Genomic DNA, 23,145 nt, shown 5'->3' on the forward strand with positions numbered 1-23,145 from the left:
TTTTAAAACTTTTTAATTTGAAAATTCAATGGAAACAACTATCAATCAAACGCATATATATTTTTTTTAACCTATGAGTCATCTTAAACGAGTCGATTTTTTTTTGACGGTTCGTTTACTTTTTTAGCGCCGGATTCAGTTTTAATTTATTAAAACTTTTTAATCTATTCAGCAAAAAAAGAGTGTGCTTATTGTTCCGACATCCCGTCGCCAAATGGCAATTCTTACAACACACGTGCGCAGTGTTTAAGCTATTTTTTAGACTTTTCGGATTCTTATTTCATATTCTAATTTTTTTAGAGGTTTAGGTTTGACTTAAATTGAATAAAAGTGATTAGGCAATAATATATACTCCGTCTATAATCATATACTCCATCAAATATATATACTCCGTCCGTCTACATAAACGAAACAACGACTATTTTTAAAGATTTCAGTAAACATTTTGTAACTTTTTATTTTAATTTAAAAAGGATTTAATGATTTTTGTTAGTCCAAAAATGAAGTATAATAAATCTCAGGATTTTTTATTGAGCTGTGAGATACATGCATTAGTTAGTATTCAAATACAAACATTAGTTTGTATTTAGATTCAAGCATATCGCGACGTTTGAACTACCTTGTTCTATCTCAACTTTTTGAAAAAAATTGAGTTATTGATAGTGTTATGTACCTCAGAATAATGTTTTTCTACTGTATTGAAACCTAAGTTATTAGTAAAGAAGTTGCGGAGAAAACATTAGTTATAAAAATGTTTTTATATGTTAAAAAAAGTTTTTATATTTTAAATCGTTTTGTCTAAAAAACTCAAAAATGTGGACAAAAATAAAATGATTCTAAGACACAGAATAGAATAATGAAGCTTCTCTTTGGAATAAAATTGTTTGAAAACATTTTAATTTTTCACTTGAATAATGTTAATTTTGAACAATGTTGAATAATCTCTCATTTAAGAATAAGCCTTAAGAAATCATTTTGTCTCTTGATGATATACTTTTGTATTTTTAACATTTAATAAGTTACTTTATTATTTCATGTACTTATGTATGTGTCGGAGCTTAATGAGGTTTTCTATTTAAGAGTGGTTCTCGATGACATGACCCGATTGATCTTATTGTGTAAACATTTTTGTTTTTAACTTTTTTTTATTGTAAAACAGTTTACTGAAATGTGTAAAAGTGAATGAAAAAAAAAAAAAAAAAGAAGAAAGAATCGACCTCTAAAATGTGTGAATCACACTTATTACTATAACTTACTATTAACTCTGAAATTACAGATATAGTCATGACCCTCTAAAATGTGAGAAAATAAGTTTTTTCAATATATAAATTGTAATAGCTTAAATTAAATAAAAATTTGTTCTCGAATTAAAAGTTTTGTTAAAAATATAATTATGTTTCGAAGTTGTATTTATGGAAAATATACACTCTCTTGTTTACAAAAGGTAGTAAAACTTATATTGTTATAAATTTTGATAGTAAGTTATTTTTTGATGAAATTATTATTATTTTTTTTTAATTTTTTTTTTTTGGTTTACATTTGTTAATCGTTGTACAGCTTTAAATAACCAATAATAAAAATAATGATATAAACTTACAATGATAGAAAATATGACAAATATAAACAAAGTATCTGAAAGAAGATCGCAAAGATCTTGTCGTCAGAACCTTAAATAAGCATTTAACAAAAATAAGATAAAAAAATAATAAACTTTTACAAAATTACAAGAAAAATAATCTGTGTCTGAAGAAAGATCAAGAGGATCTTCTCATCAGAGTTTTATACATGAGTAAACCAACATATAAATTAAAAAGTAAAAAGAATAAGAACAGTAAATAAAATAAGTAGGAATAAACTTCTGTAAACGTAAACATGTATAAAAACAATAAAAAAAAGTAGACCAAAATATATTTTTAACTTTTACTACTAATAATAACTCAATATATTATAGTAAAATTTAAGCTTCGGCGTCCCGGAACGTTATTCCCGAAATGAACCGGGAATCATGTTATCCCGGTAGGAATGTAACGGTAAAAATGAATAGGGACAAAAAATTTAAAGTGTGGTAACGTCTTGGTTCAATCGGGACGAGGTTGGTGCGGTAACGGTTGAAACTGCACGTCCCGGTTCACTGCACTGCACCAGTTCTTTTTGTTTAATACCGTGACATAACGTGACGTTCCGTTACGTTACCGCACTTTTCCAAAAATGTTATTTTATAAATTAAAGTAATAAAATATAAAATAAAAATAATAAAAAATCGGAATTTTTTAAATATTTTTGGAACTTTCGTTTTTTTTTATTACAAAGAAACTTAATCAACAGATGGCGTTATAGTTGTTTGAAAAAACAATCAATGGCGTTTTATTATTTTTTTAATGACCTGCTTTGCTAAAGTCAAAAAGTTTAGCTTCGGTCCTAAGAGTGGACTGAGGGGTTAACCTAAATTTTTTACCTTCTCTGATTTGGTGCATCATGTTCATCAATGGCCCATAAGATTTTAACTGAGTTTTCTTAGTTTTTGACCGGGCTTGTCGGTTTAGACGAGCCCCATTAACCTATAAAAGCTCTGAATAGTGACTTTAAGTCATAAAAGGCGCTTATAAATGTAGAAAACCAATAAGTAATGGTTTGTCCCGGAACATCACGGTTTGTCACGTTATTCTTAGTAAATTATAAACCGAGAATCACGTTAAGTCCCGAAATGTCACGGTTTGTCACGTTATTCTTGGTTCGTCTTTGTTCATGTCCGCATCAAATTTTAGAGTGCGGTGAACGTAACGTTTCAATAGAGACAATTTTTTTTTAAAGTGCGGTAACGTCTTGGTCAATCGGGACAAAAGTTGCTGTCACGTAATGTCACGTAACGTTACTTTTTTGCACCGGGACGCCGAAGCTTAATTTAAAGAGCTGTTAAAAGCATCCACTGCAACGTTTCCGCAACAAACAAAAAAAAAAAAAAATTTAACCAATTGTTCTTCATCAAATTCAGTTAACACATTTTTTGGACCAGTTTCCTTCCGACTTTCTCCGTTTTGTTGTTTTTTGAACTAATTATTTGTTCTAGTATATTACTTTTTGGAGGCAGCATAAACTGATAAAGTTTTTTCGGATTTTTTTGCAAGGCCTCCTGCGCAGAATTAGCTTCATTTTTTTTTATACTTTTGAGATAAAGCGGTAATTGCTGCTTCTTCTTCATCAAAAGTATTGCAATTACCCATGCTTACATTATAAATCACATAAATTACTTTATTTAATAAAAAATAACTTCTAAAAATTTTTAAACTTTTCTATTAAAATGCCGCAAAAAACAATTTTTTTTACCGCAAAACACGTATTCATTGTTTACATAATTTAAAAGTCGTTTATTAATTTGTTAAACATTATGTTCCCATTGACAAATCTTTATTATAATCCAATTGACAAATATTAAAGATAACTATGCATTTTCAAATATTATTCATCTTCATCATAGATAATATCCATTAAGTATGAAATAAAATGAAAAACCTGAATCACCTCAAATTTTGTTATACAGAGGAAAAATTCAATCCTTGAAATTTAATTATGTAGTTAAAGCTATGTAAACAATAAATGTTTAATTTTTGTTTAGAATGGTTGTTTACACACTTTTACAGGTTTTGTGAGCTAGTCAGAACATTTCAAATACTCTTTAGCTTTTTTTTTCATAAAAAAGTGTATAACGTAAAAACACATACCGCAAAAAAAAAAAAAAAAAAATCTTTTATCCTAGGAAATCAAAATGAAATTGCAAATGCTATTTTGAGATCAGTGGATTTCTCTAAAATATTTACTGAACTAGCTCCTCATGTTTGACTCAGCTATAATTGATAACCATTTGCTTTCCTTGGTTTAACTCATTTCAGAAAATATATAAATAAGTATATTTTTTTTAAATTTTATTTAGGTGCCCCAAGAAGTCCTTACGGTCTTATCACAGAGCGCCGCGGATGAGCATTTAATCGGAAGTTCACGTCTTCTTCCTTTGCGATATCAGACCCTTTGTTTCTGATATCGCAAATTTACAAATGCTGCATGAACTATTAGCTCATCTAATAGTTCATGCAGTATTTGTAAATTTGTGATATATATTTGAAAAACTAATTTCATAATTTTATTTTAAAAAGATATTCAGCTGCCTACCATGCAGTTGTGTTATTAACCTTCAAGCACACATCATTGGGTAGTTAAAAAAGCGTAGTAATAAATTTAATGGTTTTAGCAAATAAATATACTTTTAGATATAACTGTTGTTATAAAATTGTAATCCTTTAAATTTATTAGTAGGTTTAAAGAAGAAAAAAGCATCACATTTACTGCAGAAAGAACTGGGTATAGCTTTTTTGTTCAACATGCCATGTTTTAAATGTTTCTTTCAAAACATATTTTTTTTGATAGAATTATTTTTATTGTTTTATTAATATAATAAAGCTCAATAATATAATATGGATTAGATCCATGTATCTTAATTATACTGAGTGACTTTCATTTTGACTTTCACTATCATACATTATTATCTATATATATATATATATATGTATGATTTTTTATCATATATATATATATAAAACAATATGTTTAATCATTATTATATCACATATCCATTTTACATATTCTAATTAATATTATTTTAAGTTATAAACTAGTTCTTGCTATAACCTAGAAAACGTAAATACACTATACATGTAGAACTTCAGTTCTGTGACCTAGGGGTATAAGAAGCAGATCATTAATCAATCAATCAAACAATCAATCCCAGTGAGTAATTTGCATGAATTTTTGAACACTATGCTCCTGAAATAAACAAAAATAAAGTCTTTCACTTATAGGAATCTATAATTTTTAATGAATTATGTTGACGCTGTCATCATATTGTTTTTCATTATAAATCAGTGCAAAGCACATACAATCAGTTCTCACTTTATGTCAAAGAAGTGTTTCTGCTGGGAGAGTTGACGAGCAGTTGCACAACAATATGTTGGAGCAGCGCAATTACTGGAGAAATGTGCTGTCATGCTGTGTTGCAACTATTACTTTTCTTTGTGAGAGAGGTCTCCCTCTTCGAGGTAGCAATGAAGTTGTTGGCTCCAGAGAAAATGGGAATTATTTGGGCATCTTGGAGCTGATTGGTCAATTTGATCCATTTTTGTCCCAGCACATTTGTACTCATGGCAATCGCGGACGCGGTCACACATCATATTTATCAAAAACAATCTGTGAAGAATTAATTGCAATGATGGGTGAACAAGTTATGGGTTTCATAAAGGATGAGATTTCAAAGTCAAGGTAATATTCAGTTTCAGTAGATTCCACTCCTGATATTACCCATTGTGACCAGCTGACCATCATTCTTCGTTATATTAATATGGTGGATTACCAGCCTGTGGAGCGTTTTTTGACATTTATCAATATATCCAGTCACACACGGCAGAATCTTGCTGACACACTGCTTCAGTACTTGTCAGATCAAGACATCGACTACAAAAATTGCCGTGGTCAGACATATGATAATGCCAGAAATATGTCTGGTAAATATATTGGCATGCAACAAATTCTGAAAAACAAAAACAGTTCAGTGGACTACATTCCTTGTGCTGCCCACTCGTTGAACCTAGTTGGCCAGTCAGCTGTGGATTGTTGCGTTGAAGCAGTTTCATTTTTAACATATTGAATCGCCTGTATACTTTCTTTGTAGCATCAACACATCGTTGGGATGTCATGATGACCCATGTTAAAAACCAACCAAATGCCTTGTTCCAAAATACCCATCAGATACCCAGTGGTCTGCTCGAGCTGATGCTGCAAAAACAGTGTTCAAGGGATACCATCAATTACAAAGTGCTCTTCAGGAGATCTCAGGGAATTGTAATCAGAATGGTAGCACAAGGAATGAAGCGGGTTCATTGGCCAAACACATGGATACTATTGAAGTTGCTCTATTGTGTAAACTTTGGAAAGACATTCTGCAGAGGTTCAACATTAATAGCAAGTTATTGCAAAGTTCAACAATCGAATTAACTCCAGCTATTGGTCTGCTGAAGAGCTTGCACATATTTTTGGATGAATGCCGAGATAAGTTTGATGATTATAATCAGAAAGTAGGTGATGGCTGTGGCAACAGCACATATAAATCTGAAAGTTGAAGACAACCAAAGCGTAAGAGACAAATCAATGATGGAGATGCCGCAGATGCAATGGAAGGGATGTCAAGCCAGCAAAACTTTAAGATCAATACCTTGTATGTCATCATCAATCAGCTGAAAAATGCATTAAAGAACGCATTAAAGCTTACTCAATTGTGCTGCAGAGATTCGGAGTTCTGACTGAGTATGACTCCATGACCGATGAAGATATTGACATTGCTGTTAAGGAATGGTTACTGTGTACTCGAAAGACCTTTGTTCTGATTTTCCAACAGAATTTCGACAATTTATGTGCTGGTATAAAGAACAGAGAAACTATGAAGAAGGATCAAGTGCACAGAATCAAGTTGATTCAAGTGCTCAGAAGATGTTTAAAATGCTGCACAATTCTGGTGTATATCAAGCATTTCCAAATACTGAAATAGCACTCCGGATCTACTTATGTCTGATGTCAACCAATTGTTGGAGAACGTTCGTTTTCTCAATTGAAAAGAATTAAAGATGCAAAACGATCAACAATGGCTCAACGGCGTCTTTCTGTACTTTCACTTCTGTGCATTCTGTGAAAGTGATTTGCTCAACAAGGTCAACTTCAAAGGAACTAATTGACAAATTTGCAGTTATAAAAGCGCGAAAGTTTTAAATTATGTAGTTTTTGCCTAATAAATATTCTTTTTTAAATTTTACTTTTCTTCTTTTTGTGGGAAAGTCCGTATTATCTGTATTTTCAGGCCACTTATTAAAATGTGCTTTAAGGCCAACAAAGCCTTAATCCGACACTGAGTTTTATACTTAGTATTATACCTAGAACCTAGTAGTTATATATAACTATTTTAATATATTTGTTCTTTAATAATGTTAAATGAAATAACTCTTAATTAATTGAACTAAAAAATATTTATCTTATTTAATTACATCAAAAAACAAACAAACAAACAAAAAAAAAGATATTACTTATTGTTAAAGATAAACTTATTGGTAAAAGTATATTCTGTTAAACAAAATATTATATACTTTTCAGAAGTAAATTACGTAAATACTTAATATTGCATTTTTTTTCAGCAATTATTGTTATATAAAACCGAATATTGTATTTTTAATTGAAGCTCGTACATTAAATTATATTTAATGTACATTAAATAATTACTCGAACATTAAATAATATTTATATAAAAGATATAAAAATTCGTAACAAAAATTTCTTAATTTGTAATCATCCGAATCCATCGCCATTTTGGGAGGCCGAAACTGGCTTCAAAAAATTTGCCGTATATACTATCCAGTTATATTTTGGGATCAGTGGATTTGGATAATAAAAATTAATAAATAAACATCTCCGTTAAGCCTACTGACGTCAAAAATAAACGCCATTTAAACGTCTTTTTAAATTCAAGGTTTTTAAGAATTTAAATAGATGTTAAACATTTGTCAAGAAGACTTAAAACCTAATTTTACTCACTTTTTTTTAATACTATTTAATTAATAAAATTAATATTACAAAAAACGATCATGTTAAACTTAGCGTTTATGCTTAACTAAGCATTATTATTTTTAGAACTTATCTTTTAGTGGTGCTTTAGAAGCCAACTGTGGCTATTGACTTAAAAAGCGTCTTTGCAACTTTTTGAGTCTCTTCTCAGCAAATAATTTAAATTAAATCCAAACTAGGCATTTTATTTAACTTATTGTTTGAAAAAATGATAATAGTAACAAAAAAGATGTATTAAAAAAACTATTCTAAATTTGTTGATATTGGAGCTTAATTATAACTTCCACGGTAATATTTCTTATTAATTTATTTAGATTTTAAAAGTAGATAAGTCATCTTGCAAGAATTTCAATGGAAAATGACCGCTTTAAGCCACAAAGTTAAATTTAATGTCGAAGTAACTATAGATGTTATATGCCCTTGGTAAGATATTAGTCAAAAAATATTTTAATTTTTATACGGTTTATAAAATGTTCAATGTGTTAAGTTTACATAACACTTACAAAACGTTAGGTTTTATAATAAATTTATTACACTTCAATTTTGTTTGCAAATCGGAAAAATTACTAGAATATTTGTTACATTTTAAAAGAAAATCAGAAATTTTATTAAAACAATATGTTATTGTGAAAAGTTATAAATAATATGATACAATATACTACAATAAACTAACAGCAGAAATTTAATAATTTTAGTAGGTAGAAAAATTCAGATAAATTTTTTTTGTTATGCTGTACAGTATAAGCTGTGCCCCATATAAAATATCTTTTCATTTATTTCACTCTATCAAAGTATAGTTGATTTAGCAAAAATGTTAGTAAAATTTAATGTTTTGCAAATGTTTGAAAATTATCATATGACTCAGATTATATCTTTTAGGTTTAAAAATATTTTAAACCCAAAATCTTTTACTTAAAACACCTCACCGTTGCTTCTATCCTCCTTGAAAAAGACTTTATATGATAAAGTTTAGTGAAAATCATTCCATTAAATACTGCTACATATAGATATTTGATATAATTTACTGCAACAGATAAAATACACAACTTTCTGCTGGAAATCATAATAAATAAAACAGGTAACTTTCTGTTAAAAGTTACTTTAATAGATAAAACAACAACTTTCTGTTGAAAGTTGCTAATTGAGTGTAAAAAGTAGTAAATATCAAATTGAATGTAAAAAGTGTGACAAAACTGTGAAATTAAAAGAATAGTGAAGATGAATAATTTAAAAAAATTGATAAATTGTGAGCTCTTACATAAAAAATGAGTTTTCTGAATTTTTCCTTTTTTAAAATTAAATTACAAGGTGTCATATCCACATTACTTTTTCACTTTATTGTTAACTACTGATTGTTAAAATAAATCCTTAGGTAAACATCATTTTTGAAAATAAATTCTATTTATAAACAACAGAAAAGTATTGCTTAGTTTGGGTACTACCTATATTAGAGAGTCTAACTTTTGTTATTGGAAAGTCCATTACACATACTTTTAAGAAATTGAAAATTAGGATATTGATTTTTATAATTAGTTGCTTATGATAAACTATAATTAAATTCTTTTATTAAAAACACTTTCTAAATTGACCTGTACGGAAATTTCTATGTACTTATTAGATACTACATAATCTGTCAAACCAGATATACATAAACCAGTTAAAATGAAACTACTTTTCTTTTACAATGTATTTTTAATTTAACTTTATTCCAACAAGGCTGCAAGCAATCAATATTAAGTTGGGAGTTACTAAAAAACATAGAATCTAGTTAGAGAGCAAAGAAATAGTTGATACCAAATATACTTTAGATGTCAACTATTTTTGCAACTATATGTTATTAAATAATTAATAATCTAATCTACTAGCATATTTTTTTTGTTCATTACATTTTTTTTGTGTTTTTTTTTTTGTGTGGAATTTGTGTTAAAAAAAGGATAAAAGTATTAAAAAATTAACAAAAAAAAAAAAAAAGTTAAAAAAGAAGGGAACCCGAATAATTGAAATTTAAATAGTTAATTCACATAACAGACTATATGGTTAAATTAATGCAGCCAACAACAAGTATAACCCTTTATGTTATTATGTTTATTATCTGATTTTTTATATTTGTGTAAACTATATAAATAGTGAAAAATACTTGATACATATTTTTTCACTGTTTTTACAGACTCTTACAAAAGCAAATAAGATTTTTTTATATTAGAAGTAAATTAATAAAAAGTAACTTAAGCTTTTGTAAAGATTCCATTATTGATGTACTAATTAATTGGCATCAGTTCATTTTTGCACAATTGGCACTGGGATTAGCATCAGCCTTTTTTTATTGACTTGCTGATTTTTTAACTGTTTGCTTTTTTAGATTTTATACTTTATTATGTTAAAAAATCAAAATCTGTATATTACTGAGGATATTTTTGGTACCAGTTTCATATTTATGCTTTTAAACCTTGTTTAAAAAAGAAAGGTAGTGATTTGAAAAACCAGCCCAACTATAATAACAGTGTTCCATATAAGGATGAATAAGAGATTCATAGATTTAGAGAATAAAATCAGGAGTAAGAAAATGGCTAGCACACTAAAGAGAGGCAATCTTTGCAGATCCTAACTTTGCAATCGATTGGATATATGATTTGCATTAGAGGTTACGTTTCTTACAGTACCATGCAGCAATCTTATTTAGCAAATATCATGTTTCAGAGTTTAGAGTTATTAAGAGCTGCTAATAAAAACAAAACAAAAAAAAATTTAGTAACCTTCTGGACTGTAGTGGACCCTTAGTGAGGTGAAATGAAAAAAATTATGCTTAGACCAACAGTGCAGTATTCGTGACTACGACACCTTATAATTATGACTATGACAGCTACAACATGGTTGCTTATAAAAAACTTATAAAAAATGTGGAATAACAGATGCATATGTTTTTAAAATGATGTATGAAAATAGCTGCATATTTTTTTAAAATAACTTATACTTACAGTATTCTTGTTTGCATCTAAAGAAGTATATTTGACCATTACATTCTGTTAAGAGGCCTAACCTTATATGCAGTATCTTCTTTTCATTTTTACCAAGAAACACTTGGAGTTAGGTGTTATTTTTGTTTTCATGTAAACTCTATATCCACTAATTTCATCGATGTGGGTTTTAACACACAATTTTCAATATATTTCTATAAGATGCTTTTCATTTAAAAACTCAACCTTATGTACCTTTAGTATTATTAATAAGATATTTTCTTGATTTAATGTATCCATATAATTAGTTACATAAGATGAATAATTATAGGCTGTAGATTTATTTTACTCTAAGTAGTGGTGCTACAGAAAGTAAAAGTGAGTTCAAGAAAGTAGTAATCATTTCAATAATATGCTGTGTACATAACTGAACTAACACGAACCAGAAAATAGAAATAAAAATATGAAATATTTTAAATGTTAAGATGTAAGTTTACATTAATCCTAACTCCTTGATTCAAAATCATGCAATAATGCTTAATCAAATTAGTACTGTGGATGGCATAGCTCTGTTTTAGTTTTATAAAGCTCTAAAAAAAAAAAAAAATTGTTATAGAAAAAAAAAATGCTCATTGAAAATAACTTTTATACAGCCATTCAAGAGAAATAATTCAATAATTTTGAAAACATTTTCTGTCTTATTGAAATGACTACTTGTGAAAATCATAATGTCAGACATCAAATATCAAATATAGTATATAGAAATAATATAGAATAAAAAATAATATAGTAATAAAGTATCAAAAGTCTTTAACACTTAACATTCCTCTGACCATTTTTTTTGTGCTTCCACTTAGCACCACTTCATTAATTACCATTCTCTTTGTTCTTTATCATTCTCTTTCTTCTCATGACTGCACTCTTTTAGATGTAATTTTTTATCAAATTGACCATACTCTTTCTTTTTACCACTTTCCCAATATTAATATTATTAGTGACTTTAATGCTTATCACACTAAATGGCTTGGCTCTAACACCGCTGACCCTGCTGGCACTAAAGCCTTTAACTTTTGTATTTTCCAATCTCTTACTCAGGTAGTTAATTTTGCTACTCCTTTTCCAGACAACCCTTATAACTTACTTTCACTCTTTGATTTGTGTCTTGTATTTGACCCTTGATTGTGTTTAGGTTTTCCTTGTTCTCCTTTAGGTGGATCCGGTCATGCAATGATCTCATAAATCTTTTATCTTGTACTTCTTCTTCGGACTTACCCTATCTATGCACTACTTACTACCACCCTAAAGGTGACTGGGATTCTTTTCCTAATTTTCTTTGTGATTGTCTTTGGGCTGATCTCTTTTCTCTCTCCACTGGTAAATGCGCCTCCTGGATCCAGGCAGGTATGGAAGCTTTTATTCCTTCTTGTCAGTTCAAGTCAAGCCTCATTCTACCCCATGGTTTTCACTTTTCTTGTTTGGCTGCTATATTTAATTGTAATCCCTTTTTTCATCTATTTCAAAAGAACAACTCCTTTGAGAACTAATGTTTATTTGTTACTGTAAAAATGTAACAAATTGTTGTCTAGTGCTAAGCTCCATTATTTCCAGTTTACTAAATCTCATATCTTTTCTCAAAAGTTTGGCTCTAGAAACTTTTAAAAAGTCTTCAACAGTGTCATTAACAAAGCCTAGCATTCCTTCTCTAATTCATGTGACTGATCTTATTACCTCTCCCAAGAATAAGGCAGACCAATTTGCAAAGAAATTTTCTTTCAATTCGACTCTCGAATCTTATGACCATACTCTTCCTTCTATTCCAGTTAAACAGGTTTACTCATTGTTAGACATTCAAATCACTCCAGCTTCCGTTGCTAAAGTCATATCTCAATTAAACTCTTCTGTGGCTTGTGTTCCAGACAACTTTTTTGTTATAGTCTTACAAAAGTGTCCTTCAAAACTCTCTTCAATTCTCATTACTATTTAAGAAGAGTTTGACTAAATCTTGTTTTCCTGCCTGCTGGAAAATGGTATCTGCTAACTGCTTGGTATCTGCTAACTGGACTTGCTAACTGCTGTAACTGAAATTCTATTGTGCATTGTATGGAGGCAGAAAGACAAGGGCTATTGGTCTTGATATATCTAAAGCTTTATATCAGCAAAAAGAGCTACTTTAGTTGTAAGGTTGTCAGGAAGATCATTTATATAGAAAAGAAACAAAAGTACTATAAATAAAGAAGAAATGAAGTTAACCTTTTAGGATGACTTAGATAAAGTGGTTAGAAAGAAATGATTTGATAATCTCAAATGTTTTCCCAGATTTCATCATTCTTCTCCATGGTTTAGCTCACATTGTGCTGCTGCAATTTCCAATCGAAACCATTACTTCCATATATATTAGCAAAACAATTCTCCAGAAAACAGATGTCTGTTTACTATTGCTAAAAAACATTGTAAAACGGTTTTAACACCAAAGCTTGCTATTCTCAGGTCTTGAAATCTCGTATTTTATCTAAAAAATTAGGCTCTCATGACTTCTGGAGAATCTTTAACAGTATCAATAATAAGCAAATCTGTTATTCCACCTCTCTTGTACGTTTCTGATTTTGTCACCTCACCTAAAGATAAAGCTGAATTGTTTGCTTTTCATCAATATCATCTCTTGATTCCACTAGTTGCGTTCTACTTGCCGACAAACAGGTTGATCCATTGCTTGACATTGGTATTACTCCAGCTTCTGTCTCTAAAGTGATTTCCTGCTTGGACTCTTCTACAGCTTGTGGTCCGGACAACATACTTGTTGTAGTCTTGCAGAAGTGTTCTCCGGAGCTGTTGTCTATACTTTCAAAACTATTTAACAAATGCTTATTGGAGTCTTGTTTTCCGGCCTGCTGAAAAGTGGCACTTGTTATCCCTATTTTCAAAAATTCTAGAGAGCAATCTGACTTGTCTAACTACTGTCCCATTAGTCTTCTTCCTATGATAAGCAAGGTTTTTGAATCTTTAATTAACAAACACTTAATCTCTCATCTTGAATCTAATAACTTACTTTCTGATCATCAATATGGATTTTGATCTTCTTAGATTAGATAGAAGTGGAGAGGTTAAAGCTATCGCTTTTGACATTTCTAAAGCTTTTAATAAAGTTTAGCATGCAGGTCTTCTCCATAAGCTTTCATCTTACGGTGTATCAGGTAACATCTCTAAGATTATTGAATCCTTCTTTTCCAATCGTAGTATAAAAGTTGTCCTTGATGGATAGCACTCTTCTTTATATACTGTAACTTCAGGAGTTCCTCAAGGTTCAATCCTTGACCCTATTCTCTTTTTAATTTATATTAACGATCTTCCAGATATTCTCGTATCTAAAGTAGCATTGTTTGCTGATGATACTACCATTTATTTTTGTCTTGATAAGAAGCCAACACTCTCCGATTGCTTGGAGGAGGCATTTGAGCTTGAAAAGTATCTCACTTCTGCTACAACATAGGGTCCACAGTGGCTGGGGAACTTTAATTCAGATAAAACCCAATTTTTTTTGGCCAATTTTTATCGCATTAATTTAGATCTTCCTATATTTATGATCGGTAATGTCCTTGATGAGTCATTTACCTTATGTCTTCTAGGATTAACTCTTACTTCCGATCTTTCTTGGAAACCATATATCAAATCCATTTCACAATTAGCATCTGCTAAGGTTGCATCTCTTTATCGTCCTCACTACTTTCTTACTCAGGATTCTATTCTTTATCTCTATGAATCTCAAATCTGTCCTTGTATGGAATTCTGTTGCCATATCTAGGGCGGATCTTCCAATGATGTCTTTACTCTTTTAGATAAAGTGCAAAAATGCATTGCAAACATAGTTGGATCTGCTGTGAGAAATTTGTTGATTAAAGACTCAAAGACCTTGCTGATAACAAATTTATTTTGGATTAAGAAACAAGAAAATACACATTCATCCAATCGTAATCTATATTTTGTAATCCAAATGATGCCCTAATTATCCAAAATCTGTAGATTTCGGATGACCAGGGCATCATTTCATTATCAATTTGACATTATCTGTACTTATATGGTGGCATTTAAATTTAGCATACCAGTAAAAAAAAATTAATTATCTATATTTTTAGTAATGTTGGTATTTTATGTCAGACCAGGGAGTGAGTATATCCCTTTAGCATGTATCTCACATATATAATATGTATGGATTATAGATGTTATCAATGTTAAAAATGTATACAATCAAAATTATGGATACATAAAATATAAATGTAAGACTAGAATCTAAATCTTTAGTGATTAGTGATTTAGGTTTAAGTAGCAAATCAGTAATAGGACTTGTGTATTTTATTCTTTAAGTTTATGTTTGATTTAAAATTTAAGGAGGTTATTTTATTTCTTTATATCTTTATATCTTTATCCTTTCATAACTTTTCAATCCATAAGAGTAAAAGATCACTACAATACATCTTTTATAGTTACACCTTTGTTGCAAATTTCTTATAAATTTGAATAACCTATATCAATTTTTCAACGAGTTGATTTTTATTAATACTTAGGGGAGAGGGAGACTAGATGAGATGATTTTTTTAATACTTAGGGGAGAGCAAGACTAGATGCAGCAGGGGTAAGCTGCAACAGTGCCATTTAAAAGATGTTTTTCATGTTTCCAAATATTTTTACATTATATAACAATAAGGATAACACATCAGCTCAAAAAAAATTATAATAAAAAAAATTATAGTATTAACATAAAAAATGATAAAGTTATTAAAAAATTTTTTTTTCAAACTATAAAATTTTAACTTGCATTTTTAGTTTTTTTTTATTTTACTGAAAACAATAATGAAATAAAATAATGGGAGTTGAAATTTTTTTTTTTTAAACACAAAAAACCAAAAATAAAAAATAGAATTAAAGATTAAAGTAAATAGTTAAATTTGATCTAAGTAATCATGATGTCTACAAGGTAAGTTGCCTAAAATTCATAAGGGTAAGTTGAATTATAATATAGCATTGGGTTTAAGCACTTTTCTAAAATAATGGATTTTTTAATTATAATAACAGATGAGTTTGTTTACAAAAATTGTTTTTACCCAGCCAACAAAAACACGTGTTTTAAGAATCTAAAATGTTAACACCTTTAGACGTCGAAATTCAGATAAATATAAGACATCTAATTGTATTTATCTTTGAGACAACTAAAGATAGCTGTCTCAAGCCGTCTAAAAGATGACTACTAATACTTGTCTTATATTTATCTGAATTTAGACATCTAAAAGTGTTAACATTTTAGATGCGAAGAAAAACGTCTAAAAGACGTGTTTGTGCCGGCTGGGTAATGTCATGTAATTATAAGTTCAGCAAACATGTCAGACCACTTGAAGTTTTACATAATAAAGGTATTTAGCTCAAAGAAAATACTTCTGAGTGAGTCTATGGATATTTTCTGTATTTCACCTTTTCTTTATTATACGTATAAAATCTATGTGAAGTAATAATGTGAAATAACTAATAGTTTCTTTGAGTTCTCTGCAAGATTTTTCAAAGTATTGTAGTATTGTATTGCAACTTCCCCCTTTCACTGTTATAACTTGCCCCAGAGCAGGGTAAGTTGCAACATTTTTTTTTTTAATTTTATTTTCACCATTGCGAGATAATTAAGTTTTATACTATATCTATCAATGCTGGATTAATATGTCACTAAGACCTATTTTAAGTTTAGGAAGTTTTTTTAATCTATCTGCTAAAATGTTTTTATTTACATTTTTTTTTAAATCAACCTTATACAGGGTGCAGAGGAAATATATCTTAAGTTTTATGGGATTGAAAAATACAGTAATAAGTATAACTAAAAAAACATTTTAATTTCAAAATATAGATATAAAATTTATATCATCTATATGACACTTGGTATTTAGAGTTGTTCTTTGTTATTATAAAGTCATGTTCAGCAGTATATTGGACAAATCTTCTAATATTTTTTTTTAATAGTCTTTTTTAGCTGGTTCAAGGACCAAGGACAATATTTGAAAAATTTGGTGTTGAGGTAGCCCCTCAGAAAAAAGGTCTTACAAAGTTAAATCAGGCAAAGATGTTGGCCATGAAAATACCTGCATAAAGAGACCACCTGACCTGGTAATGTATCCAGCAAAACTTGACTCATTTTTGAAAATAGATGCTCCACATCCAAAGGAGGAGTTATTTCTGCCACACCTTGTTACTGCAAATTTTAAAATTTTATAAATAATAATTTGATAAATATTAAAAAAGTTTTATTGTAAATAAATTTATAATAATATTAATAAATTATTTTAAATAGTTACTTAGTATTTTTAAATTCATCTTTTTATTTTAATTTAATAATTTCTTTTTTTTAAGAATAATATTTATTTCCCTTTAATTTCTCCATTATTTATTCTCCTTTATATTTATTCCTTTGAAACCTTTCTAAAGGTGTTATATAGGAAAACGATACTTGGAAGCAGCTATCAATGCCCTTGAAAATGAAGCAACATTTGTTATTACGTGGAAGCCTTTTCTCATTGATGCACAGTGTCCTTCTGAGGGTATTCCTTACAATACGTACTTAATTAGTAAGTTTGGAGAAAAGATTGCCAAACAAGAAATGAAAGGACAAGGTCCACTTGGAAAAGCTGGAAAAAGTGTGGTATGATGTTATGTAATAGTTTTAAATTCAATATTATTTATGTATTTGTTAATGTCTTTGTTTATTTTAAGGGTATAAAATTTGATCCTGATCGGTATGTAGTAAATTCTATTAAAAGTAATCTATTACTACAGTTTGTTCTTGAGCAATATGGCCAAGAAAAGCAATCTAAAATGCATGAGCTTCTTTGCAAGCAATATTTTGAAGAGTCGGTGAACCTAAATTCAGACACAGTTTTAAAGCAACTTTCTGAAGAAGTTGGCATTGATTCTGTTTCTGCTGCTCAATATTTTACATCTCCATCAAACGTAAAAAGACTTTTTAATGATCTTAAAAAATTAAAAAAGCGTGGTATTGTTGGCGTGCCGTACTTTCAGTTTTCTATAGATGGAGCTACTGATATTCAACCAGTTGGTTTTTCGGGAGCTCAGTCCAAGGCAGGTTTTATTGATACTATTACAAAGTTATTAAAAGAGTATCAAAAAGGTACTAAACCAAAGCAATAGTGTTTTTCTATTCTTTTTTTAAAAATATATTGATACAAAGCTGTTGAAGACAAAAAATTGTTGAACATTTTGGGGCAACATTAAATGTCACGTTTAGCACCCAAAAAAATTAAAATTAATTATATTTGTTTTTTAATTTTTTTTTTATTTGTAGCATAAAAACTTTTAGAACTTGTAGGACTTTGAATAGAATGTATTATATATATATATATATATATATATATATATATATATATATATATATATATATATATATATATATATACATACATATATATATATATATAAATATATATATATATATATATATATATATATATATATATATATATATATATATATATATATATACAAATAATATGTGTGTATATATATATATATATATATATATATATATATATATATATATATATATATATATATATATATATATATATATATATATATATATATATATATATATATATATATATATATATATATATATATTTATATATATATATATATATATAGCACAATGTAGATAAATTTTTTGTGGGGTTATGTAGACTAAAAGAGTCTTATGAAACTGATGTTTTTTACTTTTGCTTAAAATAACAAACTATTTTTATTGTTAGTTACATTATCATGTACACTTTGTTTATATTGAGGATGTAATTTTTTTTTAATTAGAAATGTTTTAAAATTTATTTAAATAAATTTGAGGGTTTTTATTTAAGTCAATTTTTATTATTCTAAAGATTTAAATGATATTGTTGGTTCGGTTTTTTATACTATTATTTTAGCGATTTTTATCATGATTGTTAATTTAGATTTTTATATTATTCTGACAATTTTTAAGTTTTTAATGAGTTATTGTAATTTTTAAAAAAATATTTAAATAAGTATCTCTTTGTTTTTTAATGTTTTTAATTTCAAAATTTAAATTTCTTTTGATGAAGATGTATTTATCGCAGAGTTATGTTTTACATTTTTTATGTATTACAAATATATTTATCCAATAAATTATTTATAAAATTGTTTAGTTTTTCGTTATAAGTTGGAAAAAAAGTCTATATGAAAATTGAAATAACATAAGCTTGCACTATATAAATATCTATATAAATATCTTCGCCAACCTTTACTGGCATAGCGTCAAATAATTTGAGCAAAAAAATGTCTATGCCAATGAGTCACTCGGCCATATCATTTGTAAACGCAACTCAAAATTTTTTTATTTATTTTGGGGAGTATTAGAAACTGTTTATCTGTTAAAAATCTATCTGTTGAACTGAAGAAAGTTATCTGTTGAACTGAAGAAATTTTTCTGTTGAACTTAATGAAGAAAGTCTTTATTAATTTCAATAGCAATGAAAAAAAGTTTCTTTTTTTGAATTAAACAAATTTTCACTATCAGGATGTTTATGGAACTTAATGAATAAAAAAGTGCAGCTGTAAAACGCTCTCTTTGTATTCCCTCTGACCGTGTCAAAAAATGCAACTGTAAAACGTTCTCTTTGTATTCCCTCTGACCGTGTCAAAAACATAATAAAACGGCAAAAATTTTCAAAAAGGGCTTTTCAAACATAAAAGATAAAGGAAATAGCCCAAAATATATTTTTGGAGAGTTCTGATTTCTTAAATTTACGTTTGTTTTGTAAATTAAATTTATGTTTTAAATAATTTGACAAATGAACATCATTTGTAAATGGTTTTGGTCTTGTTACTTTTTTGATAACTTTTATTTGTCTTTTGTTTAGAATAAAACTTTTTTCAACTTAAAACTTTTTAAAATAGTAACTTTGAATTTCTTTATGCTTTTCATCTCGTTTTTTGTAAATTCTTTACAAAATTATAAAAGATTCCAATAAAAAAAGGTAAAGTAAAGTAAAAAAAACATTGACACATCTTAAGAAAATAATAATTTTTTTTAGTTGTGACAAAGTAAATTTAGTATGCAATATTTCTACACGTTTACCAATGATATTGCTGCCATAAACTGATGAAGAATTTATTTAGTTATCTAATATTATTGATAGATAATTTATTTTGCTGATTTGGTTCAACTGTCAATGCTACCCCTATATGGGGTGCATTTTTTCTTAAGATTAACTTTTTTAATTTAGGGATCGCTTTGCTTGATTCCACTTCATGTAACCGTGAATGATGGAAGATGGAAGCATGCCACCAACTTTTGCTTGGTTCTTGACCTATGGATGACTTAAGCATTCCTGTCAATGTTATCCCAAAACTGAAATATGCGTTTAAAAAAAAATACTAAAAAAAATCTTACATGCTTAGTATTTAAAAACAACATCATAAAAACACATGTAAAATGATATTGAGTATGTTTTTTATTTATCTTTTAATTAAAGTTATTTTTGCAACAAAAAACTAGAAATTAGTTTAATTTATGCCCGCCATATTGCGTTGTTATTTATACTTATTATAATGCGGTTTAAAATAGTTATTTTTGTTCGCTCAACATCTGGCTTCAGCATCTGTTAAAATAATTTAAACAATAGTCAACGGGTAAAAACATTTAATCAAACACATTTCAATGTTACCCAAACGTCAAAGTATTACGTGTTACCTTATGCACAATCAAATAAGAAATCACTATTTTCTGGAATTCGCGTTAGACCATTAATATTTTGGTGTTTATTTTAAATATAATAACTTCATAACTATACAGTTTATTCAAGCACAAAAAAAAATTTCTATGTTATAGTATTAAATAATTTTATTGAACTTTTATCCAGTAAAACTCGTCAATCGTTTAAATTTTTTAACTTATAAGGGCGGGTGAACGAAAAAAAGCAAATGCTTTTACTCAGTAATTGGTCAGCTTTACATTAATAAAAACTTCGACAATTTTGGTCAAACTTTTATTCGCGTAAAGCTAAGCAATTACTTAGTGTTCTTGAAGTAAATTGCTTAGCTTTACATGAATAAAAATTTAAGGGAGTTTATTAAAAATTTTATTTACGTAAAGCTGAACAATTACTCCAAAAACGCTGAGTACAAGCAATTGCTTTTTTTTTAATTCACCTGGCCTATTGGTTAAGAGTTTAGTAAGTGGACTTCATAAAGTCCGTAATCAAAGCCCATTATTGCCTAACAATGGCGTGAAAGGTGACTGGAAACTTTAGCCGCCGTGGTGCAGTGGTTAGAGTTTTGGCTTCAGAACTGGAGATGCTTCGTTCAAAGCCGGCTCTGGTCATATTAGCATCATTAATAATGAAGGAGGCATAAACTTCCCGTTTAAGTTCTATTCCGCTGTGGTCTGTGACAAGACTACTTAGTTGTCTTGAAGTACCTTAAAAAACTGCACAAAAAGTTATAAGAGATTCCAAAAATAACTTGTTTTCTGATAATATTTCTTATAAATAATCGCATATTTTGTAATAAGTTAATTGATGCAATAGTAATTAATGAAAGTTAATATTATCAGGTAGTATCATTGATTATTTTTATTATTTACTCATAATTACTATTATTAACTAATAGCTTTAGTAAATTATAATATAAGTTAATAAAGTTAGTAAAGCTTAAGGGAGCCTTATAACTTAAACACATCTTTATTTTTCATTTATTATTGGGAGGACACGGAAAAATCCAAGCTAAAAATTATGACTCCTCTAAACCCATTAATGCTTTTTATTTATGTTTGCCATGTACAAACGCATCCGTTTTACATTGCAAACATAAATAAAAAGCATTAATGTTTTTATATTTTTTATTAGATTACACTTTTTTTTAGATACAAATGTATTAAATTTTACGGTCATCGATATTATTAATAAGTTTATGACTAAATCTAAAACATCGAAAGAAAGCTGTGAAGTGGAAAAAAGAAAACTTTCCATAAATCTAAAGGTGAAATTTATTCATAATTCACTAGCAGGAAAACCAAATTCAAGATATTACTTATGTCCAAAAAGAATAAATTCACCTAAAAGAAGCCTATTATAAGAAATAAAGAAATAAAGAAATTCGACTCTCAAAGAAGTTCATAAAAATAATATTTAGTTTAAAACACATTTAATTTAAAAGTAATTTAAATAAAAACTTTTAGATTTGAGATTAGTTTAACTGATTTTTCCGCGTCCACCTAATATTACTAAAATATTCTTATTACACATTTAAAAAGCAATTTATCGATATCTAAATTCGTTCTTATAACTTTAATTTCTATTCATTTTAGTTTAAAAAAGAAAGTTTAATATAAGTGTTTAATATTTTAAATTTGTTCTAATTGATATTTATTTTATAAAAGTTAAACCTGTTACATATCCACTTTTTTTTCAGAGAATACAATTTTCTATGCATAAGCTACGTATTGTTGAGTACTACGTAATGTTTGCATAGTTGATGATGAAATGAGTTAAGCCATATCATATTGATTTATGAAGTAACTTAACACGTCATACCAAAGTTATTCCATTTAGGCCCGAGATAAAATTTCTGAAACTATTGCGTCAATCAGAAATACTAATCGTTAAAATTTTGTTGCATAACGATATCCAATTCAGAAAAAACTTTTGTACTGCAATATCATTTGATTAAGACTAGTCCATCTAAATTCTAGTATTAGTCAATTCTATTGACAACTTATTCTCTAATTAAATCAAAATGTGTCAGATATTTAATATATATATATATATATATATATATATATATATATATATATATATATATATATATATATATATATATATATATATATATATATATATATATATATATATATACATATATATATATATAATATATAGCATATATATTATATATGGATAATTTATATTTTACAAAAAGGTGAAGAGATGGTATCCTGCCGCCTCAAGCTTCACTTTGAGCACTGTATATATATATATATATATATATATATATATATATATATATATATATATATATATATATATATATATATATATATATATATATATATATACATATATATATGCATATATATATAATATATAGCATATATACTATATATGGATAATTTATATTTTACAAAAAGGTGAAGAGATGGTATCCTGCCGCCTCAAGCTTCACTTTGAGCACTGTATATATATATATATATATATATATATATATATATATATATATATATATATATATATATATGTAAATATATATATATATATATATGTTTGTTAGTTTAGTAGACTAAAAAGTTTAGCAATTTGAATTTCATGTTCTAAAAAATATTTATTAGTATATCCTAAATTGCGTAATAAATCTTTAGATTTATTACTTTACTAAAATATTTCTAACTCTGAAGTGTTTCACACTTAATACTTAAAATTTTCTCTGTTCGTTGCTGGGAGGCGCAAAAGATGTTTGTATTTAGTTTAACATTTTTCTTAATAAACAT

At 27.8% G+C, this 23,145-nt stretch overlaps 1 protein-coding gene across 2 annotated transcripts; it reads left to right on the plus strand.

The window, feature by feature from the left end:
* Window positions 1-7,918: 7,918 nt before the first annotated feature.
* On the plus strand, window positions 7,919-17,902 carry LOC100211789 (uncharacterized protein YwbO). 2 transcript variants are annotated; one of them, XM_065812666.1, is made up of 3 exons: window positions 7,919-8,076; window positions 17,064-17,277; window positions 17,349-17,902. In XM_065812666.1, exons 1-3 carry the CDS (start codon window positions 8,012-8,014, stop codon window positions 17,781-17,783), a joined length of 714 nt encoding a protein of 237 aa, XP_065668738.1. In that variant the 5' UTR covers window positions 7,919-8,011; the 3' UTR covers window positions 17,784-17,902. The 2 variants fall into 2 exon arrangements, with proteins under 2 accessions (XP_065668738.1, XP_065668739.1); XM_065812667.1 differs by having other exon boundaries at window positions 17,412-17,902.
* The last annotated feature ends 5,243 nt before the right edge of the window (window positions 17,903-23,145 follow it).

The sequence above is a fragment of the Hydra vulgaris genome, chromosome 12, assembly GCF_038396675.1.
Source record: "Hydra vulgaris chromosome 12, alternate assembly HydraT2T_AEP".
Lineage (NCBI taxonomy): Eukaryota > Metazoa > Cnidaria > Hydrozoa > Anthoathecata > Hydridae > Hydra > Hydra vulgaris.

Coding starts and splice junctions, on each gene's coding strand:
- LOC100211789 (XM_065812666.1), top strand. CDS start 8,012: ATGACCGCTTTAAGCCACAAAGTTAAATTTAATGTCGAAGTAACTATA. Junction 8,077..17,063: donor ATAGATGTTATATGCCCTTG/GTAAGATATTAG, acceptor ACCTTTCTAAAG/GTGTTATATAGGAAAACGAT. Junction 17,278..17,348: donor GAAAAGCTGGAAAAAGTGTG/GTATGATGTTAT, acceptor GTTTATTTTAAG/GGTATAAAATTTGATCCTGA.